The sequence below is a fragment of the Streptopelia decaocto genome (genome assembly GCF_964273445.1).
Source record: "Streptopelia decaocto genome assembly, chromosome: 20".
NCBI classification, from domain to species: Eukaryota; Metazoa; Chordata; class Aves; order Columbiformes; family Columbidae; genus Streptopelia; species Streptopelia decaocto.
In genome coordinates, this window is record NC_138675.1 from 5,380,238 (window position 1) to 5,405,995 (window position 25,758).

The 25,758-nt window shown below is 55.5% G+C and overlaps 1 protein-coding gene across 1 annotated transcript in view; it reads left to right on the forward strand.

Annotated features, from left to right (window-relative positions):
* Positions 1 to 25,758, forward strand: part of AGRN (agrin) — a 94,466-nt gene that overhangs the window by 32,070 nt on the left and 36,638 nt on the right. The window contains exons 3-4 of the mRNA XM_082070036.1: positions 13,044 to 13,091; positions 24,972 to 25,187. Coding sequence (XP_081926162.1) covers positions 13,044 to 13,091; positions 24,972 to 25,187 — 264 coding nt within the window. The remainder of the gene's footprint in view (positions 1 to 13,043; positions 13,092 to 24,971; positions 25,188 to 25,758) is intronic.

Consider the following 25,758-nt stretch of genomic DNA (forward strand, 5'->3'; position numbering starts at 1 on the left):
AAGCACCCCTCGTTGTACCTGAACACCGCAGGAAAAGCCCCTGATCCCTCCCTGCACACCGGCAGTATCAAAGTCTATGCCTCTGCTTCAAACACAACCCCAGGCCATGCTGTCCAGGGGCCTGGAAGAGCCATCTCTTCTGCCAGGTAACAAAAGGATGTGATGGAGATAGCGCAATATGGTTCATTTTATTTGGAGGCTTCAGAGCGAAGGGAGGGAGTGCGGGAGCGCTGCAGCCAGACAAATATTTCATCTGCACCAGAGCTGGCCATGGGGTCTTGGCTTTCACTTCTGTTTTTCTTCCTCTTTTTATAAATTAAAATCCCAAAATAACTGCGCTGCTCTGGGATATTTTTAAGCTGTTTTTTCCCCTTTTCCTTTCTTCTCCGCATCTCCCAACAGCTTATAGTGGAGAGGGCTCCTGGTTGCCAATGGAGAAGGCTGCACGTCACTTCCTTGGCATGGGGCCGTCTCCAGCCCTCAATACTCACTTTGTTTTTTTCCCCCTTGTAGTCTGGGTGAGCTGTCGGGACTCTTCACGGTGTCACATTACCCGTGTCCCACAGCCTGTTGTGAGAGCTGCTGCTAATGTGATGTGCGGAGCATGGGGGAGGCAGCCCGGGTACCAGGGCAGCAGGTGATGCTCTGCGTTCCAGCTGCATCCTTGTCTTCCTCCTTCTCCGTTTCCTCTGCTGCATCTCCCTGGGAAGTCACCCACTCCATCCCCTGCATCCCACCCGTCTGGCCGTGCTTTTCCTGGGGCTCTGTGTCCGTCTTCTTTCAGCAGCTTTTGACAGTCCAGCCTTAGGAAAGCACACAAGAAGCGCCACGTACTCCAAATTCCATCCTGCTATTAACTATCTATTTAATTATCTGGTGTGTGGAATGCTGGACCAGAGAGCCCAGAGGTCCCTTCACCAACACATCTCATGGTTCTCCAGACCGCGTTACTAGAAGGGAACCTGGTGTTTGAAGTGCCTCTCCATGCAGAGGACAAAAACTCCCAATCCTGAACGAATGACAGAAAATAGCAGTGATGGTGTTGCCCGCTAAGGTTGGTCCACAGCATGATGAAGTAGCCTTTTGTAATCAATTGTGGTCCTGTGAGGAGGCAGAGTGCTAGTGCTGGAATAGAAAAGAGAGGTTAAGAGCTGCATTTGACACTAGGAGGGACACAGACCTGGCTGAGAGCACAGCTCCTTTTTCCATAGGCATCCAGAACAGATGCTATAATGGTTACAGGACTTCTATGCTGCCATAGGTTGCTCGCAGATAAATAAGCTGTGCTCAATAACAACTATTAAAATGCTCAGCTGTTTAATTGTTAACCTCCTCTTTCATCATATGTGTTGGGGACCTTGTTTTCAGCCTGTGCTCTGGTTTCCTACATTCCAAAAGTGGTTCTGGCCCAGGTGATGCATTTGGATAGGAGGTCTTGAGCTGCAGTGGGAAAGGATGAACCTCTTTGAGTCAAATGGGAAATAGCTGGTTCTTGGTAGGCTGTACTGGGAATGTGGCATGGCCCACTTCCAAACTGTGAGTGTGGTCTCAGAAAATCACCTATTGACAAGACCACCCCTGAAGTTTAACATCTTGGCTTCCAAGTCTTTGGCTGCACTTGTTATTATATATTTTCCAGGATCTCCTGTAGCCATCCTTGTAAGGAAAGCGTTTAGACTCCTCTGAAGATCAAATCAGCTGTGGTATCTAATCCAGCGTGTGTGCGTTGTGTGGCTGATAGCTGTCAGTGCTGAGATGTGCTTGATGGGGTTTTTGCTGTTGTTTGCACATATTTAGTGTTCTGGTTCTGAGGGTCTCTGTTTCTCCCTTGCTGTGGGATTTGGGCTGTTGCAGTGTACAATATCATCAGTAACTTCAGGCTTCTGCAGTTTTCTGGATATCTGCAGGTTTGGGAGCTCGTTGTGCCATGAAAACATGTTTAAATCAATGGCTTAGAAGGCCACCAACCCGGCCATGATCTTCTGGGGCGATTTGGGAGTCAGTGCCTGGAAATTGCTGGCAGAGGTGGCTGGAAGCTGCCCAAGGTGGTGTCGATAACGGAGCATTGGAGGAGGGGGTTTGGGGGGGAGGGCAGGAAATCTTTGGGTTAGCTGCCTGTTTTCTTGTTTCTAACTTTTGTTCTCTCCTTTCTCTCCTTTCCCTCCCCTGCTTTCTAAAGAACATAGGAAGCTTCTTGCTGGTAAGTGGTGGTGTGTCATGCAAAAAAAAACCAAACAAACCATTTTTTCCATCCACCATCAGACTCGCTGGCTAGTCCGTGTCATTCTTCCATCCACCCGGGATGTGCTGGAGCAATAGAAACCTCCTGGAGGCGGGTACCAGCACACCCATCCCCTTGGCCTCTTGGCTGCAGAGTGTGTGCTCACCTCCAAGAGAGCTATTGCGTTTAGATCACAGTTTGAAGAACCGCTCTCGCCTCTGCCTCCTCGTTCCCCAGCCTGACATTGTTGCCTGGGATCAATTGGGTTGTTCCTGTCCTTGCACAAAGTGACAGCTGCTGTGTCACCAAGCCCCGGAGTGCTGTGGGTGCCAAACTGTGATCTAATGACACTTGTCACCTAGTGCTTGTCTCATGTCCCACTCCATCCTCAGCCTCTCACCTTCACCAGCTACCTGGGGAGGGTGGGGGGGAGTCCCAGCTCATACTGGAAATAAAACGGATGGGTTGACTTGTTAACCTGGCTGGGGGGGCGGGTTGTGGCATTACCTGATGTAATTAATGAACGAGGGCACAGGCTCCTGGCTGAGCTGTGGGGCGAACACGCCACAGCCAATTCTTCTGGGCATCTTTCTAGCAAAACCAAGTGAAATACGGGCACAGGTTAAAGTCCCTAAGGTGTCCCTGTCCCTCTGGTCCCCCCGCCTGCCCTGCGCCCTGTCAGCAGTGCCTCATGTCTTCTTCAGCTGTTGTCTGCATGGACAGTTGTTTTAAACAGTGAATCCCAGTCATTAGAACAAACCACGTGCATGTCCCGACTGAAGAGAACAGCCCGGAGCGGGCGAGGGTGTACGTGGCTGCAGGCTGGCTGGGTGCCCACATCCCTGTCATCCCCAGCGCTGGGAATCCCGGCATCCCCGTGGCCAGATCCTTTGTTTGGTGGCTGTGGATGTGGAGCGTATGTAAGGAAGGCATTTTGCATGTGGTTGGGGCTGGCGGTTCATCTCGTGCTTTCCCCCACATGCACAAACCTTCGTGCACATCCACAGTGGCTCAGGCTGGAGGACACGGGACAAATGTGGTGTCTCCCTGTGCAGCCACCCTGCTGGGGCTAAAGGTCCCAGGTCCATGTTTGCCATGGACAGGCAGCTGTTTCCCACTTGTACAGGCAGACCTGGGTGTAGAGGTATCAAAACGCTTCTCTGCACCATGTTTGACTTTGGGGCTGCTCTTCTGCCTGCTCTGTGCTCACCTCTAAACTAAAGGAGGGGAAATTCAGGCTGGACATGAGGAAGAAATTGTTGCCCCTGAGGGTGGTGAGAGCCTGGCCCAGGTTGGCCAGAGAGGTGGTGGATGAACCATCCCTGAGACATCCCAGGCCAGGCTGGACGGGGCTCTGAGCAACCTGAGCTGGTGCAGATGTCCCTGCTCATGGCAGGGGGGGCACTGGGGAGCTGGGAAGGTCCCTTCAACCCAAACTATTCTATGATCTTAAAACCTTTATGTTCACTGCTGACCCACATGTGTAGTTGGATAAGCAGCTGGCTTTTTGGTTGATGTATGGTAGGATGGAGCTGCGGCAGCTCAGCTGGGCTTGGTCCAGGCACTGGGTTGGCTGTGTCGAACCCCACTGAACCGAGGAAAAGGGGGTGACACCCGGGCTGGAGCAGCTGGGGCTGGTGAGCTGTGTAAAGCTATTGCTGCTGTATTCCTTCCCTGTTCTGTGCTTCTTATTATCTATAATATATAGACTGTATTGTGCAGATCAGGAGGGGTAGGCTGAGGGTTTGCTTGGAAACCTGCCCTTGCTGCAAAGGCGCTGGAGAGGGAACAGAGGGATATATTACACAAGTATTATTGAAAGCTTCCCACTCCTGCCCTGGACCCTCTCTGGGTCCAGGAGGAGCAAGGAGAGAAGCTCTTCAAGCCAACAGCATCCTCTGCTGGGTAATTCTGCCTCTGCTCAGCCCTGAGATGCATAAACCGAGCTGAGGACACTCTGCTCTTCTCCTGGGCGCTGGTTGATGCGGTGCTGGTAACATTGGCACAAAAGCTGCTCCCTGGGGAGCCCCGGCTGGGAAAGGGTGGCAGAGGTTGCTGGGTGGCATTGGCATTCGGCTTCTGCTCTCCAGAGCAGCTCCGGCTGCAGGTTGGCGGGTCCTTTCCGAAATATCGCTCCCAGCGCTCCCTCTACCTGCAGCACTTTGTACAGCTGGCGTGGCAAAGATGCTTCTGCTCTCAGGATGCAGGAACAGCCATTCCTTGGTGGGGCGGGTGGGAACTGAGGTGTTCCAGTGAGGTGCCTCTGCTTTCCTGCTCTCTGCACACCTTGTTCTCACTGGCATTATTGTCTTTTCTCACCACTTGGGCTCTGCTGACGTGTTTTTAGGACTCTCAGGTCCGTACGAGGTTACTGGCAGCACCATAACTCCAACCAGTGCTGGTTTTTTGGGCAGAGCCAGTATGAGACATACCCCTGCCCCATTGCCGAAGGATGTCATTTGTTGTCTGAAACTGCTCTGGTGACAGTTGCTTTCTCGGTGGGAAGGTATCCAGAGTGCCAGGAATAGAGGCCACTTTTAGCCTGCTGGGTGTTTGCTCCAGAAATGTGCTGTAGCTTTGTTTCATCATTTGTTTTCCGCTGTTTTTTTTCCTGTTTCCACCCACCTCCATGTTATCATATCCTCGAGGAGCTCTGCAACACCAGCTGATCCTCACGCCCCCTTTGCACATGAGCAAGTTTACACGAGCTTGCAAAGCAACTGGTGTGCGTTTGGAAGAGAGTTGGCAGAAGTGATGCCTTACAGCTCAGCCAGCTTAATTAGCACATGGAGAGGCTGAAGGCTTGGATGTTTTTTTCACTATAAGGGCTGTTGGGCAGTGGAACAGGCTGCCCAGGGCAGTGGTGGAGTCACCATCCCTGGAGGGTTGGGCAGACATGGAGATGAGCTTCTCAGGGACATGAGGTAGTGCCAGGGGTGGGGTAATAGTTGGACTCGATCTTGAGGGTCTTTTCCAACCAAAAAGATTGTATGGTTCCCTCTCAGCCACTCCAGTAGTCAGGCAAGGCTCTTGGGCAAACAGTAGCCACAGGATAGTGTAAGTTCAGGACAGCCTGAAGCTCCTGAAGTGCCTCAGGATCTATTTATCCCCAGTAAAGGAGAGGCTGCCCTCCCTCATCACCCTTGTCTTGCTCTAACACCGTGGTGACCCGGCAGCTCAGCTCTGAGCCGGCGTTTGTGGCAGCGCGGAGGGCTGGGGACAGCAGCAGGTGGCAGTGCGAGCCTGCCGGAGGAGCCTGGCTGCAGCTCCGGGAGCATCCCCTCTCCGTGCAGCAGGATTGGGGCTGTACCCCATCCCGCACACCCAAGGGGACAGGCTGCGGGGGTCCCTGTCCCAGCATCACCCTGAGACACTCTCTCCAGTCCAGCTGCTGTTCTCAGCATCGCTCCCAAATGCGGGTCCTGCAAGGGGCAGCTGTCCTGGCAGCACAGTGGGTTCTCCTGGGAGGCGTGGAGGAGAATCACCTTTGCAAAGGCAGAGGGTGACAGGGCTGCGCAAAGGGGACTTAGCCAGAATAGCGGGGAGCTGTGTGGTTTAGCACTCAGATGCATCCCCCCTGGGTTGCTTTTTCTTTGCTGCGTGTCTGCTTTTGGGCAGCAGTCTTGTCCTTTTATACCTGAACACCGTGCTCTGTGTGCAGACCTTGTTTTATCTTTTTCTTTTTGAAGGAGGGAGGCAGAGAGACTGTAAAGCCCACTCTCCGTTGCATACAAGTGGAAGAGATGCTTTGTGTGATGTCAGGGGGCACATCTGTTAATGGAGGGGCTGTCTTGCAGTTGCAATACAGCATGTGCACAGACCACCAGCTCCAGAAGTGCTTGTGGTGCCGGGAAGGGGTGACTTGTATTCCCCAGGGTGACACACGTGGCCCGTTGCGATGCTCCACGCTTGGGCATCCCTAAGTGCGTCTGGAAAACAGCCGCGTGGTCCAGTGCTGCATGGTAGGAGGGGGCTGCTCAGGACAAAGTCATTAAGTGGGAAAATCCCCCTCTTCAGAGGAGGCAGCCAGGCACCCCTTGTCCAGCGCCGCCTGGCACAGCTGTTTATTATGAAGGGTGTGAATTAACGGTGTGAATTAACAGCCCTTTCCACTCCCAGCACACACAGCAACTTCGCTGCCAGGCCGGCCACCCCAGCCCCATCTCCCGCTCCCCCTGTCTCCCATTGATAGGGTTTAAAAGCTCTTTATTTCTAAGCGCTGCTCAGCAGGAGTCAAGCTGGGTCCTGCCAAGTGTTAAATGAAATAATTAAAATCCCCACTTTCTCCCCCTCCTGCTCCTTTCTCTGTAATGCTGGTAATTAGCCTGTAAAACTGCAGGAGGGGATGGGGAAGAGAAGATGTGCAAATGCCTTCTGCAGGCTCTCTCCTCCTCCTCCTCCTCTTCCCCCTCCCCCGAGGAAGCACAAAATGGCTCTCTAGGCATTGGGTGCTGTCAGATAAATCCCAATTAGCTCCCTGCCAAACAGGATTAGCGAGAAGGGAGCCAGGTGGGGAATCAGCTTGGCAACAGCAGGAGCTGGGGGCTTCTGCGAGGTCTCTAGCTCGGTGAGGAGGGACAGATTGACAGCTGTCACTCAGATCCCAAAGTAGCACTGAAGTTTTTTTTGGTGTCGCAGGCTGGTATCTGGTAGGCAGAAATGTGAAGGCAATGAAAACTGCTCGTGTTATCTCTTCCCAAGTAACTGGTGGCTCAGGGGTGCGGGAAACCACAAGATGCTCGTGAACCTCCCAAATTGGAGGTCAGTGCAGGGATGCAGGACATGGGCTGTGCTGCTCCCAGCGCTGATGTGCTGAGAGGTGGAGAATGTGTCTCCTGCTTCAGAAGCAAGAGGATGAACCCACCCTCCTGCCAGGCTGAGCACAGCCAGCTGCACCCAGCCCCTTCTGCCCGTCTGCTGCTTTTTGGCAGCAGCTGTGACATCCTCGCTGTGAAAGCCCCGAAATAAACCCATTAATGGCACCAGGCTTTAAACTGGCTGGTGACCACACGGAGGCCTTAATGCATCGAACATTTTCATTTAGAAAACGGGGCAGTGGGGAATATGGATGAGCTCAAAGATAATGTTTTCTTGCCTTGGAGCAGCAGCTGTGTCTGAGGATGTTAAATTGGCCCCATGTCCCCTGTCCCTCCCTCTTCTTTCCTGGCAGATCTGGTGACTTTCTGCCTCTTGCTCCCTGCTGGGGCTGGCTCTCCTCCGAGCACCTGCAGCTGCAACCAAGCTGCTTCCAGCCCAAGGAGGAGGAGAAAAGGGAGAAGTGCTGTTCGTGTTGCTTGGAGCAGAGATGATGAGTGGTGGATGGACCAGCGCAAATGGCCCTTCTGATTCTAAAGACCCACGAGGGGCAAAGGCACAAGTGTTTTGTCTCTCCCAAGAGGGTGATGAGCTGATCTGCCCATGCTGGAGTTGAACCAGCCTCCTCCAGGACACAAAGGCTGTTCAGATCCAAGGCGGTGCTGCCCCTAGAAGTGGCCCCCAAAATGCTGGAGGGGACAGAGTCCTCACAGACCTGGGAAGAAAGGGAGAACTGTGCTGTTGCTGATTTGCATGTGTAAACATGCACACAGGAGGATGCAAATGTCCTTGCTTCCCTTTGGGGATTTTTTCCCTCTTTCTTTATGGCCTTAGCCTGCATGTGCGGGGGTTGCCGGGCAGAGCAGGAGGATGCAGAACCAAGCCAAGGTGGCCACACGGTGACCAAGCAAAGGAGAGGACCAGAGCACTTGTTTTGCATTTTTAGGAAGGTCTTGGCTTCTTGTGTGATGCTCCAGAAATTCCCAGGGGGCTGCGGTAGCTGGGGAGGGTACTGGAGATGGAGCAGCAGTGGCAGGGAACCTAAACTTGGCCTTTGAGGGAAAAATAGAGGGTCGGAGCCCTTTTCCAGCTGGCTCGGCAGCCCTCTCCCAGGAACATTGAGGATGTTCCTGAGATGGGTTCCTAGCAGGGCTCTGCTTGGGAGAGATGGCTCGGCAGGGTGTTTCCTGCTGAGTCCTCCTGGCATTTGGGCTCTCAGGGTCTCTTTGCAGCTCCTGTGTGCGTCGGGAGGAGGACGGCACCTGGAGTGCATGCTGCTCGGACATGGGGCCATCAGGCACCCTGCTCGTGTGGGCTCTCTGGTTAGGATGCAGCCCGTGCCTCGCAGCGAGCTGGGATCATGTTCTGCGAGTCCCCAAGGAGGGGAGGGAGCGATGCAGGTTTAAAGAGGAGCAACGTCTGGGACGTGACTTGGATTTCTTTCATCCATTCTCTGTTTTACTTCTTCCCTGTACTGCACCTTGGCAAGTTGCACCTGTGGTGCTGGGATGCTCGGGATGCTCCCAGCCCACATCTCTGACAGAAAGGGATTGTGGTGCGGTAGGGCAGCTCGTGCCAATCCCACCAGGAGACCCGTGGTGCCTGAGATGCTCTGCTGAAGGACCACCCAGCCTCCCCCGCATCTCCCCGCTGCAGGGGAGAGTGGGTGGATTCAGCTCTAGTGTTTGTGTCCCTGGGGCTCCAGGTGAATTTGCCAAGGTGAGGGAGGGAGGGAGAGGCAGCAGGCTGGGGCTGGGAGGGTGTGTGCTGCCAGCGAGGGTTATTATTGCGTTTGGAGGAGTGGGTGGTGGGAATGATGCTGTCCAGACAGTTGGGTACCCCCCCAGGAAGGGGGGGCTGCGCAGCCCCCGTGCGTGTGCCGGTGATGGCCAGGAGGAAGCTCTGCTTCCCTTTCTGGCTGCAGCAGCTGCTCAGTCAGTGCTGGGCAGGGGAACACAGGAGGAACTTAAAGCAGTTTCTCTGTAATGAGCTTCCCAGTTTGACCGCAGCGGAGTTACCCGCTGCCGCGTCTCCGTGAGCGCATCACGGGTGTTTGAGGACAACTTCTTCGCCTTGCACTTGACACGCATGGTACAGCCAGCCTTTCTGCAGCACCTGGGGGGCAGAAGAGGCCACAAAGGTCCTCCTGTCCCATGGCTTGGACCATAAAGCAGCTTCTGAAACTGCAGGGCTGTGTAGAATTGTAGAATAGTTTGGGTTGGAAGGGATGTTCAAAGGTCATCTTGTCAGCCCAGACTTGAGTTCCTGTGGCTCTGTAACCAGAGGGCCTTCCTCTCACAGGGTTTTGTTCATTGTCTCCAGAGCTGTTTGCTTCCCCCATGGTGAGGAAGAGCTCAGCCTCTTTGCTAAGGACCATGGTGCCTTAGAACTGAGGTGGCAGGTCATGGTGCTCTGGATGTGTGATGCTGGGGGCAGGGAAACAGCTCACGGGGAGCTGTGCGTTTTTCCAGGGATGCAAAGGAGAGGAGATTCAGGCTGGACATGAGGAAGAAATTGTTGCCCCTGAGGGTGGTGAGAGCCTGGGCCAGGTTGGCCAGAGAGGTGGTGGCTGAACCATCCCTGAGACATCCCAGGCCAGGCTGGACGGGGCTCTGAGCAACCTGAGCTGGTGCAGATGTCCCTGCTCATGGCAGGGGGGGCACTGGGGGAGCTGGGAAGGTCCCTTCAACCCAAACTATTCTATGATTCTATGACTCCCTCTGTGCTCTGCTCCCCCCGGAGCTCCTGCTCCTTGCGTGGCTCTGCCGCTGTCCTCGGGGGCCTCGTCCCCTGCAGGGGGGGGCGATACAGGGGAAGGCGCCAGGACTTTCCCCGCCTCTCAGCAACTCAAGTGGGCGAATGGGCCGGCGGGGCGGGGAGAAAGGGGCTTCCCCACCCCGGGATGGGGGTCCCGCCCCGCCTGTGCACAGGTCCCGGGGGGCAGCGCGACCCCCGCCGCCTCCTGCTCTTTGTCTGCGCCGCGCCCGTTCGCCTTCCCCGCCCCTTTGTTGGCCACGGAGCGCTCGGGAGGGGCTCGCCCGCTCCCCCCGCCGCTTGCCCGGGGCTCGACAGGGCGTAGAGCCGGTGGAGAGAGGCGGGGGGGACACACCGACCCCCCCGGGGCAGAGGAGCGGGCGGGGAAACTTGGGGGCGTGGGGCGGGCGCTCCGGCGGCTGCGGGGGCTTCGTTCCTCCCGGCTCCGTTGTGTGATGCCGCGCGGAGCTTCCACCGCGAGTGGGGCCAACGTCGGGTGCTGGAATTAGAGCTCCGAGCTGCACCCACCCACCCACCGCGACCACCCGCGTCTCTCCATGCCAGGCTCCGCGGGGAGCTGGAACCTCTCCGGGCAGGACTGGCATGTCACAGCGGCGTGAGAAGGGGACCTGGCCTGTCCCGGCCACCACCGTGGAGGTGCCCACGCTGGGCAGCGTTGCTCTCCGCCAGCCCGGGGGGAGAAGCCGGGCTGTGGCCCCTTTGGAGGGCTGGGAAGGGGCTGGAGAGCCGGAGCCCCGTTTGCGGCAGCAGAGGAGCGCTGTGCACCGGCTGCACCGGAGGAAAGCGGAGCCCAGTGGGGATGGATGTGCTGTGGCTGTGAAAGGAGCTTCGGTGTGGAAAGGCGAGCACCTGCCCTTGCCTGAGGTGTGGATCGACTGAGCAGCACTCAGGCGCAGGGACCTGCTCCGGAGGGTCAGAAGCCGGTGAGAGTGGGAGCACCTGCCCTGGAGGAGACGCTTGGAGGGCGGAGGAAGCTCAGCATTCCTGGAGCAGCGCTGGCGTGGAGCCGGGAGGCGGCTGCGCACCGCCGGGACGGCGAGACCTCCCGTGGCATCCCTGTCAAGAGGATACAGATGTTGCCGAGGCTGCGAGCCTGAGCGGGGTCCCATGCTGGTCCCGTCTCCGTCCCAGCCCTGCTCTCGGGAGCCGGCACATGGTGCTGCTGCTGCAGCTCCCACCGTTCCCACACCCGTAGCGACTTGTCTCTGTCCTGGCGGGCTTGGCCGCACAACTTGAGGTCTCAGCACTTTTGCCGGGGGTTGTTCAGTTTGTTTTCTGCAGGCAGGTGTGGATTGACACCTCCCAGGCTGGAAGAGGGATTGCTGAGCAAGGGACTGTGCGTGTCCCTCTGGAGCGGGCTCGGACCTCACCCCTAGGCTCTGTCTCTGAGATGACAGATGTGGGGACAAACTCTTGCTCCTGAAGGTCCCCTTGGCTCATCCTGCCCTCATGTGAGCAGAGGATGGGAACCTCTGGGAAAACTTAGATCTTGTGGCTACCAGACGCGACTGGGGATTGGGGAAGAGGATCTATGTGAACCTTTGTGGCTCCTCTGCCTTGGATGGGTCGACAGCAGGTTGAGCTTTGTCCAGCAGCGTGACGGTCGAGCATGACGGCTTGCCAGTACCCCATGGCGCCAGGGGCCTTGGAGCGGGACCGGCTGTACCAGCACAAGGTCTCCCTGGTGGTGCGGTATTTCATGATCCCCTGCAACATCTGCCTCATCCTCCTGGCCACCTCCACACTGGGATTTGCCGTCCTGCTCTTCCTCAACAACTGTAGGTGTCCCCGGGCGCGTGGGGAGGAGCAGGGGAGGGAGAGGCAGGGGTTTTAGGGTATCTGGGGCTCTGATATGCGGGGGCATCCCTCCCAATGCCCTGCACCCAGGCGCTCATCCCTCACCTGCTGCTGCCTGGGGACAAGCTGGGGAGGTGACAGCCAGCTCTGCAGCTCTGTCCCCGTTTTCCCTGAGATGCCATTGGGCCAGAAGCGCAGAGCGGAGCTGAGAAGGTGGGTGTGCGGGGACCAGCCCCAGCTCCTCACCATGTGGGATGCGCTCGGGCTCCGAGCTGTGCCAGATCCCCTTGTGTCCTATTCCCTCCCCTCCCTGAAATATGGTGTCTCCCAACCTGCTGCACGAGGTCTGAGTGTGGGTGATGCTCCTGGGGGGATGCAGGCAGTCTGCTTGTGAGCTGGGCGTCTTGGCAGGGCTAAAGATGGTCCTACCCTGGTCAGGGGCTTCTGCTGCTCCCTTGTTCCAAACTGCTAAACCCTTGGGGCCTTGTCACTATATGAGATGTGTCTCCTAAGTTGCTCCAGGATCCCTGCTCTCTATACTCATCTCTTGCCCTGAAGGATCAGCAGAGGGTTGGAGCAAGACGGAGGAGTTTTCCCTAAGGTTAAGCTGTTGATCTGATCCCCAGTGTGGCTTGGGTGTGGGTACATCCATGTATTGCCGGCTGCTCTGGGTGCTGTGTTGCCTCATCCTTGCTCAGGTGCTTGCCCTCCCAGCCTGGCTTTCTCTAGGCACAGCCTGGGGAGGAAAACTCGGTCGTGCAGCAGCGTCTTTCACCTCCTTGATGCTGGAAAGTGCCAAACGCCCGCTGTGAGAAAAACCTTTAGAGGGCAGGCAAATCCTCCAGCCTGGCTTTGGGATGCACTGCTTCCCTTGGGGCGTATGTGGTTAGAAAAAAAGCTGTGTAAAACTGCAAAATACACAAATGCGTTTAAAAAGCACTGTTGGGAGCAGGGCCCAGGTAATGGCTGGGAAGGAATTATGTGCCCTCTGCCACAGCCTGGCTGTGCTGCCCTGGGCACCTCACTTAATAGAGAGCAGAGTGCAATTTGGTGCTGATTTTGGGGTGTTTCCCAGGGTCTGTGGAAGTCTTCTTGCCTCTCTGCTTAATCAGGGGTTACCCAAAATGCAGGGGGCTGGCTGGTGGGAGGCAGTGCCACCTTCCTTTGACACCTGCTCCCAATTTGCCTTCTCACCTGGGTGGCTGCAGTGTTCCCGCTGCTGTCCCACCCACCCCAATGAGTCAGTGCCCAGGTGGGTGCATGTGTGAGATGTGATAAATAGGGTGATTCTCATTGCAGCCCGGGTTAAATGGCACACGATGGGCTGAGACAAGCCCCAGCGCTGCCGGGGCTGCGGACAGAGGGCTGGGGGGAGGAGGAAGGAGTGAGCGTGCAAAAGGGAACTGCTGATAGATCTCTTTTTGTTTCTTTGCAGACAAGCCCAATAGTTACTTTACTCAGACACCGCCAACGCCGCGAGATGGTGAGTACGTCGTCGGTTCCTGCGCTCGGTGCGCACTCGAGAGCAAATCGCTTGAGCTTCTCGTGCTTCCCGCAGCTGGTGGCGGAGCAAAACCTCCTGACCCAGTGATCTATTTTTGCAGCTGACTGGCTGCTCTCTGTGCCCGGAGCAGCGATACATCACGCTCTTGTCCCCGCCCCGGGGATGCAGAACCGTGTCGCTCTGGGATGAGGAGGAAGGGCAGAGCGACGGTCCCTCCTGTGCCTCGTTGTCCCCGGGATGCGCAGGAGCTGCTTTCTCTGCAGAGGGTTTTCCCAGCAGCAGTGGTGGAGGCGGAGAAGGGCTGGAAAGGGAGCCGGGATTTTCCATGTGCTCCAGACGTTTGTAGAGCTTTACTGGTTCACTTGCGGAGAATGTGGAAGGGAGGGGACTGGAGAAAGGGGCTTTGTCCCTAAAAGCAGCAGTGGTTGTTCTGTGTTTGTCCCCAAAGGGTTTTCCTGGATTTTGGCAAAAGGAAGGGGGAAGCAGAAGGAGGTGCAGAAAGGCTTGCACAGAGGAAAAACAAACAAAAAGGCAAAAATGGCATGTGTGGCAGTGACAAGTGAAGGAAGGACGGCGAGAAGGAGAAGGGCTGTTAGCATGAGGCAACAGCCAGAAGCAACATTCCACCTCCCGTGGTCCCTCTGGTTTTTTGATGTAGCATCAGAGCAACCCAGGGGAGGATGGGGAGGGAGGTGTCTCAATTCAGCCTGTGGCTCCTGGAGCTCGAGGCAGCACCTTGTTGTGACCAGCGCAGCAGACGTTGTCCCTGTCACCCTCCACCCTGCCCGCAGAGCAGGCGGGGACAGACGGCTGCTCAGGAGCAATGTGAACGCGGAATTTCCCCGGGACTCTCCGCTGGCTTAGCAAGGCTTGGTCTTGCTGGGAAAGGATCGGAGTGGGTTGTGCTGGCCCACGGCAGCGGGAGGTTCAATGGTCACAAAGCAGGTTGGAATCTCTTTGGTCCAAGTGCGTGGGACACGGGCTGAGCGGCTTGGGGAGAGGTGATTTTGGAGGCTGGCAGAGGTTGCTGGGCTGCTGTTCATGAAATTACTGCTGCTGTGCAGCCAAAGTTGAATCATCCCGGGCCATCCAGCCTTGGATCAGTCAGCTGCTAACACTGTGTAAATGCTACCAAAACCCCTGCTGGGCTAGTGCTCACCAGCACCTCGCACCTCTTCTCTGGGCTTCCTCAACCCTTCTGTTTTCACAGACCTGGAGGAATTTTGGTTTTTCAGGCCGTGTTATCAGTCAATGGCTTTAAAAGCTGTTGGATGCAGGCAGGCGAGTACATGCTCAGATAATGTCATCACAGGAGCTTTGTTTTTCTCTGAAAATCAGGCTTAAAATGCCCTGCTTTCTGCTGGCAGGCTGCTCAGTACCTTCCCCAGCCTCCCCAGTTTCATGTGCACAGATAAGAACCCAGCAGAAAACAGCAGCCAATTAATAACATGTTTCTTTCTTTCCTTCTTTCTTTCCTTCTCTGATGGGGGTGGGGAAGGAGGCGGAGGAGAAACGGATGCTAGATAAAATGTGATTAATCTATAATTGGACCAGAGGAGACATCCAAAGCAAAAATAAAAACGAACGTAGGTGTAACTCCTAGCTTAGGGCTCCAAAATATGAGCAGCCCAGCCCATCCAGATGACATACTTCAAAAGATCCCTGGTCCTCACGGGAGATGGAAAACTACCACCCTTGGTGGGCTGTCAAACGAGGCGCCTCGTTTTGCGTGTCTAATATGGTGCCAATGTCTTGCATCATTTTTTGGGGAGCGTTTTGTGGCAGAGGGAAGAGCTTTGCTCTCAGGGTGGCTTTGGTGGGACATGGTGGCGTGCTGTCTACTGGAAGGTTTACTGTGGTCCTTGTCCCTTCTAAATGCTACTGGAAAGCGAGACAGAAATCATCGGCTGCCCTGGCAGTGTCAGACCTCGGGGTTTTGTCCGAAGGAAGTGGCATCCCACACCTCGGGCATCTGTCCTGCCTACAGAAACAGCGCCGGGGCCACGGCCGCTGCCCTGGTGCTCCGGCGATGCTGGAGGCGACAGACTTTGCAATTAGCACCGGCGTGCTCCTTATCTCTTCCTTTTAGCCTCATACCCATTTCTACCTTAGAAAACTCTTGAGCCACACATTGATTTATAGAGTGGCCTCTGCTTCATTTTGAAACAAGGTCATTAATGCTGTTAACTCGCTGCTTTCTCCTATATCCCCTGCGCCGCTGGCATTCCCACAGCTGGGCAGCGGATTAGTTAAGCTCTGCATGGTCTTAAGCTCTATGGGGTCTTAAGCCTGGCTTTCTTAAATGCAGTGCTCTATGGCTGTTGCCTTTTCCCAAGCTGAGGGACTGGCCTGTGTTGCCTAATCTTCCTGTCTCTTGAGGGGGTGGTTGTTGGCTCAGCTGTGCCCCCCCAGGGCAGAAATGCTCTGCAGAAGGGGGTTCGGCAGGTGCGGTGCAGGGGCCGGCAGGGTGGGCTGTGCCTTCCCAAATCCCCTGGGGTGAGATAAACGGTGGGGGAGGATTTGGGAGGGTCCCTCCTCTCCTTGCTCTTGCAGGTCTGTGAGGAGAGGGTTTGATTTGTGTTTGCAGCGTCCCTTGGGGGAGTGAAGATGGGTTTTGTTGTTTGCTCTGCGGAGGGCAGGGAGAGCAATAAATATTCTTGGAGCCCTGAAGCCAGGCCAGATGCTCAGGTGGATCGATAGGATGAGGCATTGGGATTTTTGGGGTCAGGTCCCCATCATCCCCCTCTTCCCACCACCCTCCTCCCCCGGGAGCTTCGCAGGGGTGCAGATGTGTTAATGGCACCAACCAGCTGTGGATCCTCTCTCTGCTGGCTTTGGAACCATCTGAGAAGGCTGAGAGGGGCTGGACACCCATTTCTTTTTGGCAAGCATGGGTAGGGTGATGCTGGCCCAACCCGTTGCACCTGGCCAAGGGAGCAGCGCTAAATGCTTATTTATGGATGCATAAAAGCAGCAGCGGCACACGAGATGAGGACATCTGAGAAATTAAATATTGGAAAAATGCTTTCTTCTGCCTGGCACCCCATAAATTACAGGATTTGCAGAAACTGGCCCCGGCATGGGGGTTAGGCAGAGAAAATGCTGGTGCAGGTGGCTTTTCAATTCTGCATAGGAAATCGGTTAGCGGATTAATCCTCCAGCGCTCTCAGTCCTGGGCATGGCTTGCCACCTGCCTGCTGGATGTGCCCTCTTTCCAGCATCCTCTTATGTTTTTTGGTCAGGTCCAGCATCATCTGCCATGAGAGAGACAGCCATGAGTGCTCTCCTTTTTCACACCCCTGCTTTTCTGCTTTTCCATGGCAGGGGTTGGACTAGATGAGCTTGGAATGTCCCTTCAACCCAAAGTGTTGTGGTTCTTTGGAGGGGTGTATGTTTGGGTGTTGTGCTGAGGAACGATGCCCTTGCTCCCCAACACTCCACCCCTCTCCCCAACACCTCGCACCCCACTGCCTGGCACTGGGGCACCCTGTCACGCTGTGACGGGGATTCTGTGCCAGCCGGTGACAAGTGGGCTGAGGCTGATATTCCTGAGCGAGGAGGGACCGGGAGCATCGGAGCGTGGTGAGGAGTCTTGTCACACATCACGGAACAAGGAAAAAATCGCTCTCTCTGCGCAAGGTGAAATTTCTGTACCAGGCTGCTCAGCAGCTGCTCCCTTTTAATTACACGTTGCCTGCTCTTTCTTTGAGACTTCATTGCAGCACAGACAAGCTGGTACGGTGCTTGTACCCGCTGCCACCTCAGGAACCTGGGGATTTTTGCCCCAAAATCCCGGGCAATTCACGCCTCCCATATGGCGGTCCCATAGCTGCCCCAGAGAACTCACCATAACACATCTTTGGCTTCCCCTTCCTTTTTTCTTGCTCATATTGCCATCGTATGGCAGTAACAGCTCGGGAGCCAAGGCTGGGGGCTGCTTGTGGAGTTTCATCCCCATGTGTTCGCCCCACGCCTGCAGCACAGCGATGGGTTCCCTGCCCGGGCTCCGCACCCCGAGCACCACAGCAAATTGTGCTTCAGCCCAGCCAGCTCCGGAGAGAAGAGAGATGCTAAACATAGCTCTTCAAAAGCTGAGCAGTGGGTGAGGTAGCAGCAGTTATTAGACAGCACTTTTGATCTCTTGAGAGCATTTTCTTCTCCATTTACAGTGAGGTTTGAGCTTTCTCTTGGGGTTCAATTTATGCACTTTCATGTTACGTGGCTCAAGTGTTGGAGGAGGAGGAGGTGGGAGAACTGCTAAGGTGTTCTTGTTTTCCCCTGGATCAGGTCCTTGCTAAGTTTGCAGATCCCCAAGCTTGCCTCACTTTACATCTCTCCCAGGACTATCCTTCTGGTGTTGTGACAAAGAAACAGCATTTACGTTGCTTTGTCTTCTCTTCCCATTGGCTGTGTCAAGTTGGTGCATGATACCTTTCAGAGAGAGCTGGTGCATCACCGCCAGCTCCAGAGTTAGGTCACTGCAAATCATAGAATGGTTTGGGTTGAAGGGACCTTCCCAGCTCCCCCAGTGCCCCCCCTGCCATGAGCAGGGACATCTGCACCAGCTCCGGTTGCTCAGAGCCCCGTCCAGCCTGGCCTGGGATGTCTCAGGGATGGTTCATCCACCACCTCTCTGGCCAACCTGGGCCAGGCTCTCACCACCCTCAGTGCAGAACTCCAGCCTGGTGCTGTGTTGCGGCAGAGCGGTTCTTGCCAAGGGAATGTTGTTTTTGTCGGAACGTGCCCGCAGGTCACGGTGACACAAGGACTCGTTTTTGCGGCAGGCGAGCAGTTGCTGAGAACAGGAGCGGCTGTAGCTGTGTGGCCGCACATGTTACACGTGTGCTGGGCAGCGCTCTGTCGCAACACTTAATACTTGGTCCAAAGCGCAGAGGGGGAGCAAAGGACAGCAGGAGGTGTGAAGCTGGATGAAACCTTTGGGGTGTGAGCAAAGACCCTTGCAAAGAGCCCAAGTGGACCTTGCAGAGTGCCTGGCAGCCTGGGACAGGTCACCAATGGGAGACGTGCTGGTTCTGGATGTGCAATGGGAGACGTGCTGGTTCTGGATGTGCAATGGGAGATGTGCTGGTTTTGGATGTGCATTGGGAGATGTGCTGGTTCTGGATGTGCAATGGGAGACGTGCTGGTTCTGGATGTGCAATGGGAGACGTGCTGGTTCTGGATGTGCAATGGGAGACGTGCTGGTTCTGGATGTGCAATGGGAGACGTGCTGGTTCTGGATCTGCTGGGGAGGAGCCCTCATTCCCCCCAGGCACCCAGAGCCTGCCTACCCACCTTGCCTTGCTGAGCTCTCTCATCTCCCCAATTTGTAAACACAGTTTTTGCAGAGCGTGGCCTCTGCAGGCACGTGGGATCAAGTTAAAACAGTCCAAGTATCATTTCTTTTTCTTGCCCTCGCGTGGGCAACGTCCGGGCCGCCGTCCCATCTGGGTGTGCTCGTGGTGTGCTGAGTTTTGGGGGTTTTGCTGCAGGGTGGATCGCAGATTGCTGCTCGGTGGCGGGGCTGGGGGGTCTGTGTGTGCTGGGGGGTGCAGGCAGAACCTGCTGCTGCTCGCTCGCATCCCTCACGGAGCGCGTTTCCAAACGGCTCCTCTCTGATGGAGGTTGATGGATTCTTCCAGTGACCGGGAGCCGTGACAGTCTGCTCAGAGCCGCTCTCGCAGGGGACTCATGACAGATTAATGAGGGAGTCTTTTAAGATGGTGTTTGATTTGCAAGAGTGACTTTGATGTTTCAGACCCGAGAACACTGATGCTTTCAACTCCTCCCTGCTCCACCCAGCCCCCGGCGCCACCTTCGCCTCGCTTGCTACCATCTCTGCCTCCAGCTGGCTTTGCTTTTAGATCTTCCAGCTGATCAACCTTTCTCCTTGCAGCCCACCCACCCCTGAACCCCAATTATAGGCCATGTAGTCATTTTTCCTCCCGCCCCTCCCTTGTCTGCCTTGGCTTGTGCTGCCGGCATCCCCAGTGTCACCCCTGCATGGGGACATGCTGCAGTGCTGACACTTTGTTAGAGACTACTTGTGGTCTATTTTAGAAGTTAAGAGGATTTTTTTTTAGGCAACTGGGCTGTAAAAGGCTGTGGCTGGTGCTGACCACATTTCTGGGCTTCCCCTCGCTGTGCAGGGTGTGTTTGGGGTGCTGAACCACCACAAAGGTCTCCGTCATGTGTAGAGCTGCACACGCAAGGTCCTTGGAGAGCTGGAGCAGCACAGAGACTCCCAAAGTGGATGGTGGATGCAAACCATTCTCTCAGCTTCTTAAGGACCTTCTATCCTTAGACGATGTTGGCTTGAAAACTAAGTGGTTTGAGGACTTGTTCTGGTGGCCCCGGGGGCCAGAGGTTTGCTCAGCTCTGTGGCTAAACCGCTGCTCCATGAGGCTGGCTGCAGCTTTCCAGATGCACCTCGGTGGCATTGCATGGTCACTGTCCCATGTTGTGGGGACAGGTGGCTCTCCCAGCCCCTTGGAGCAGGGCAGGCGGCTCCTTCCCCCTCCACCGAGCAAGCCCTGAGCTGATGCAATTAATATTGATGGCAGGGAGGGTGGGCCGGGGAAGAGGAGTCAATGTGCACAGGCGAGAGCCTGTTAGGCTGGAGCGCCAGCCTAACCGGTCTCTATAGCAACGGGCACCTCGCGCTCATGCAGAATTAATGCCGGCCATCGCCGTCCTGTCACACGTCTCCGGTCCTCGCGTGTCCCTCTGCCCTTTCCGCACAAAGAAGCCCCCGGTGCAGCTCTGCCCGGCTCTTTGCTGCCATCCTCGCCTTGTGCATCAGCGGGGTCCTCCCGTAAGGGATGGCAGCAGGCTGGGCTTGCTTAGGCTGGCGTGGTGAGGCCTCCAAAAGCCAGTGGGTTTGGCTACCAGCAGGTCCCTGGAGGTGCAGGTTGCCCTGAGCTGGCTGTGCTGCTGGCAAGTGTCCGTCTGTCCCTCTCCATCCCTCGCTGCAGGGATTTGTGGCTCTGTCCAGATTTGTCGTGTGTTGTTATCCCTTCCTCTCTCCTGTCCCTGGAGACACCTCAAGCCATGAACATCCCACCCATGAGCTGTCATCAGCTTCCCGGCCATGCTTTTCCAATGGTTTTACTCAGCCTATTCAAAGAAGGGATGGATTCATCTGGGATGGGAAGCAGGTCCAGGCCGGCAAACACACCTTCTGGCCGGTCAGGGGGAGCTACCAGGTATCACCCACCTATTTTCCCGGCGTCCCCCTCCTCTGTGGGCGTTCAGGGCCTTCCTCCTCCTCCTCCTCCCTTGGCAGAGCTTTGGGGAAGGGTCTGTGTGCGTGGAGCCCCTCTCGGGTGCTGCTCTGGGTGCTGGGATGCTCTGGGGAGCGCAGGGCTGGCTGCTGGGGGCAATAAGCCATCAGCAAGCTGCTCTGGTAGCGGGTTTTTTTTCTCCTCTGTACAGTGGAAAAGAGCAATTTTGACATTACATTTTATGATTATTGTTATTAAGCTGGAGAAACACTTTAATGTGAATGCTTGGGGCTTATTAGATAGAGCTCTTCACCTCAAGATCTCAAAGCACTTGATGAAGCCAGCTTGTTATTAATCCCTACTACTTATATTGAGCTATTTACCTACTGACGTGGAGGGTTTGGTGATTGTTATTACCCGCATTTCTTTGTAAATGGGAGAACTGAGGCGCAGAACTGGATGGGGAATTGGAACTGGAAGCAGAAGCTGCTCTCCATCCTCCCTGTCCTCACTGCTCCGGTCCAGGAGGCTGGGATGGATCTGACATGACATATGGTATAGGAGAAAAATGATCTTCAAACAATTTAGAAGGAAAAAAAAAAATTGCATGAAATATACTTTTATTCCAAAGGGTAAAAATAAACAGACTCGTAGAAATATACGTATAATGATCATTATCACTTTGTAACATTCTTATTGCTTTTAAAGGATTGCAGAGAATTGTGCCTAAAGATTTTATAATACCTTTTTCTACCTTTTATGAAAGCTTTTCTACCTCTTGCAAAGCCGCTTTCCCTCCCAGCTTATATACTTCGCACATTGCAGTTCTGCATCAGTGCTAAAATGCGGGAATTGTTTTAGGCTTCAGTATTCTGGCTTGAAATAGCAGGGGAGAAGAGGAGCCTCGGTGGCTTGTAGCTGTTCTGCTGGTGGCCCTGGTTCCCCCTGGCAGCCCCCCGGACCTGTCCTATTCTCAGCTGTCATTCTGGGGCATCTGGAGGCACCGTTGGGTGCGAGGAAGGTGGAGCTGGTGCCATCTGCCCTGGAGCACCAGCCACCTGCGCCCGCTCGGGGAAACGCGGCGCTGAACCTTGGCGGGGGCTTCCCTGGTAACGAAGCATCCTGCTCCCTCCGCGCTGCTAATTAGGGGCTGCCTGAGGAGGTGTCGGGGACGGGGTGGGAGGTTTGGATCCGAAGCGGTGTCGTTACACCTGGCGCAATGGGCAGGAGGGGCTGGGTTCTGATGGATGCCAGCAGCTCTGGGCTCAGAGCGCAGTAAGGAGCTCTGCAACCCCGGTTCTCGCTCTCCCCAGCCCGGTTTCAGCTCTCAGCGATGCTCTGAACCCAGGCAGGTCATTGCTCTTGCCTTGATCTCTTCTAAAAGCCTTTCTTGCTTTTGCAAGAGGCTGCTGAGGGAGAGAAGATGCTTTGTCCGCTGACTCTGTGTGGCAGGAAGCACGTTATCATTAATTACTTGCAGCAACACCTTTTGCTTTTCCCCTCCTCTCCAGCAAGTGCACTTTTAAATTCTTCTTATTATTATTATTTGTTGTTATTTATTATCCTGTTTCTGCTCCAGTGCTGCTAAGAGACACGGAGAGGCTTGGCTGGCATTCAGCATGGTTACAATAAGCCCAAGCCCTCCCTTTTGTTCTGCGCGGCTCGCTCGAGTGCTGCGCAGACACCTCACTTGAGCTGTTTCTCTCCCTCATCCTCAGCGGCTCCGGAGGTTTGGGAAAGGTCAGCTCCTCGCTGTCGCTTTTTTCCGCTCCAGACAAGTGCTGCTCTCATTGTTTGCCAGATGCCTCGCTGTGCCCCAGCCCTGCAGCCTTAGGATGATTTAACTAGAGCTGAGCTTTGCTTTAGATCCAGCTTGCTGTCTGACCTCGCTGCTCAGCCCGGCCATGTGCTTTGTAGGCAGTCTGGAAGCAAAGTCTTGAGCAAACATTGAGAGATCCCACATTGGAGACCAGGGAACGGGCACAATCAGCAACAGAGACATGGAGGTGTGACAGATGGGCGGCAGGGGACCAAAGGCAAAAGTGCTGTTGGTACATGAGGTGGATGGGAAGGAAATGTACCCCAAAATAGCAACAAGCATCTTAGGACTGGGTTTTTTAAGTGCTTGGTGCTGTCCTGAATTTGGTCTCACTGCAAAGTTTGAGTGGGACCAGACCTGGTCCCGGCTTTGAAGCCTTCACCTTGGATGTGTGCGGCTCCTGCTCCGTGCTCGGATGCGAAAGACGAGAACAGAAGAGCTCTAGAGGGAGAGAGCTGTCCCTGTCCTTCCCTTCGGTGGGGCTGATCCCTATGGGGGCTCCATCGCCGCCTCCCCTGTGACTGGCAGCAGATTATGCGCTTACACAGTTATATTCCTGCTCCCCAGACCTGCGCCTTGGGAACGGGATGAATCGTCGCTTGTCCTGCATTTCACATTCCTCACTTGCGCGGCTCCCCGGCATCCTCTAATCTCAGAGCTCAACAGGCTCATCTGCATTAAAAAAAAAACAGGAGAGAGAGAAAGAGCAGAAGAGACTATCCAGAGCGCTTCATAAAAATGATGAATTGCTTTTAGATATTGGGCAGGAGAGAAAGAGAGTTCTTTTTTATTTGGTGATATTAGTCTCTTAGTGGCTCATTGTTGCTGTGCATATGAGCTCCAAATCTCACGGCAGTCAAAGGCAAACGCCCGGGAATTGAAGTGTAAATGAGTCGCTGTCGAGCGTTTTATTTTGCCTTTTATGACTTCTCTGTCATTATGTAGGTCAGGCTCTGTGTATAAGGTGTGCTGGGTGTGGGAGAGCACGGGGCGGACAGGTGTGCGCGGGGGGGCGGGACGTGCTTGGGGGCAGGTGCAGGACTGCGCTTGGTGCAGTGGCTGTGCATGCAGGATGGGGCATGCAGGTGTGCCTGCAGGGTGCTGCAGCAGGTGTGCATGCAGGACAGGACATGCAGGTGTGCATGCAGGGTGGGGCAGCAGGTGTGCATGCAGGGTGGGGCAGCAGGTGTGCCTGCAGGGTGCTGCAGCAGGTGTGCATGCAGGGCGGGGCATGCAGGTGTGCATGCAGGGTGGGGCAGCAGGTGTGCATGCAGGGTGGGGCAGCAGGTGTGCATGCAGGGCGGGACATGCAGGTGTGCCTGCAGGGTGCTGCAGCAGGTGTGCATGCAGGACAGGACATGCAGGTGTGCATGCAGGGCAGGGCAGCAGGTGTGCATGCAGGGTGGGGCAGCAGGTGTGCATGCAGGGCGGGGCAGCAGGTGTGCATGCAGGGCAGGGCAGCAGGTGTGCATGCAGGACAGGACATGCAGGTGTGCATGCAGGGCGGGACATGCAGGTGTGCATGCAGGGTGCTGCAGCAGGTGTGCATGCAGGGCGGGGCATGCAGGTGTGCATGCAGGGCGGGGCATGCAGGTGTGCATGCAGGGCGGGGCAGCAGGTGTGCATGCAGGGTGCAGCAGCAGGTGTGCATGCAGGGCGGGGCAGCAGGTGTGCATGCAGGGTGCAGCAGCAGGTGTGCATGCAGGGCGGGGCAGCAGGTGTGCATGCAGGGCAGCAGGCGTGCGTGCAGGGTGCAGCAGCAGCTGTGCATGCAGAGCAGGGCAGCAGGTGTGCACACATGCAGCGGCTGTGCACACATGCAGCGGCTGTGCATGCAGGGCTGTGCAGTGCACTCCTGTGTGATTGTGCACACGTACCTGCCCAGCGGTGTGTGCTGTGAGTGTCGGGCTGTGACCACTGCACAGAAAGCTCTGGCGTTCCGTGCTCTCGCTGCCTCACCTGCAGGCCGCTCCGGCTGGGGACACCTGTCCTCCTTCCTCCCTCAACCGTAGAATTTCATTTCCTACCACATTAGCAATTCAGATGCTGAACTGGTCCGTGCTGGCTGCTCTGATTAGTGGATGTGATAAAGAGGTTTGTGCATCTCTCTTAGAGAGACACCAGCCACGTGGTCTGGCTGCTTTGCATAAACGGCAATGAATAAAGCAGCGTGTGCACGCGGGGTGATCTGTCCCACGCTGGGACAGGTGAGGATGTTTTCTTCTCCATTCCTGGGCTTTCCTTCGTCTTGCTGGTTATGAGAAAACACGTTATGTTGTGGAGGACCCCCAGAGGCTTGAGCAGAGGGGTCGTGGGCACAGCAAGTGCTTTATAGAGTTGTGGGGATGCTGCACCATGTCTGTGGCGGGGCTGGAGGCTCATGAGCTGGTCCTTGACCTCCCAGTTTCAGCTGCCAGCATAAATATTTATTTGCTCTCTACCACTGCCTGAAAGGAGGTTGTAGCATGGAGGGTGTTGGTCTCTTCTCCCAAGTAACAAGTGCCAGGGTGAGAGGAAATGGCCTCAAGTTGCACCAGGGGAGGTTGAGGTTGGATCTTGGGAACAATTTCTTCCCCAAAGGGCTGTCGGTTGTTGTAACAGGTTGCTCAGGGCAGTGGTGGAGTCACCATCCCTGGAGGGGTTGAACAGATGGAGATGAGGTTCTCAGGGACACAGAGTAGTGCCAGGGGTGGGTTAATAGTTGGACTTGATGATTTTGAGGGTCTTTTCCAACCAAAATGATTCTATGGGCTGCACCCCTCCTGTTTGCCGAGGAGCACCCACAGCTCACCCATGTCTCCATGTCTGTGCCCGCAGCGTGCCGAGGGATGCTGTGCGGGTTCGGGGCGGTGTGCGAGAGAAGCTCCACCGACCCTTCCCAGGCCTCCTGTGTCTGCAAGAAGACAGCGTGTCCCATCGTGGTGGCTCCCGTCTGTGGCTCCGATTATTCCACCTACAGCAACGAGTGTGAGCTGGAGAAAGCCCAGTGCAACCAGCAGAGACGGATCAAAGTCATCAGCAAGGGACCGTGTGGTGAGTGGTGAGAGCCTGGCCCAGGTTGGCCAGAGAGGTGGTGGATGAACCATCCCTGAAGACATCCCAGGCCAGGCTGGACGGGGCTCTGAGCAACCGGAGCTGGTGCAGATGTCCCTGCTCATGGCAGCGGGGGCACTGGGGGAGCTTTGGAGGTCCCTTCAACCCAAACTGTTCTATGACTTGATGATCTTGAGGGTCTATTCCAACCATAATGGTTCTCTGATCTCACTGCCAGAGCAGGTCACATCTGCCACGGCTTGAAGGTGGATTTGGGGGGACCAGGCGTATGCAGAGGCTGGTGGGCTCATGAAAGCCCTTCCCCAGCTTGGCATTCACCAGCTGTGAGCGAGGAGCTGTGTAAATGAGGCCCCAGTCTCCTCATCTCAGAGTAAATTAACTTGACCTTTCTCTCCTGCGGCGCTCTGGCTGGCAATAAATCTGCACCCAGCAACTCCTGCTGGGGCTCTTGTCAGAGGGGAGAGAGCGCTGAGTGATTTATCTAAAATAATAATCATAAAGAAGTAACAAATAAAAGATAAAAAAGGAAAAAAAGCTGGCAAATAAATTT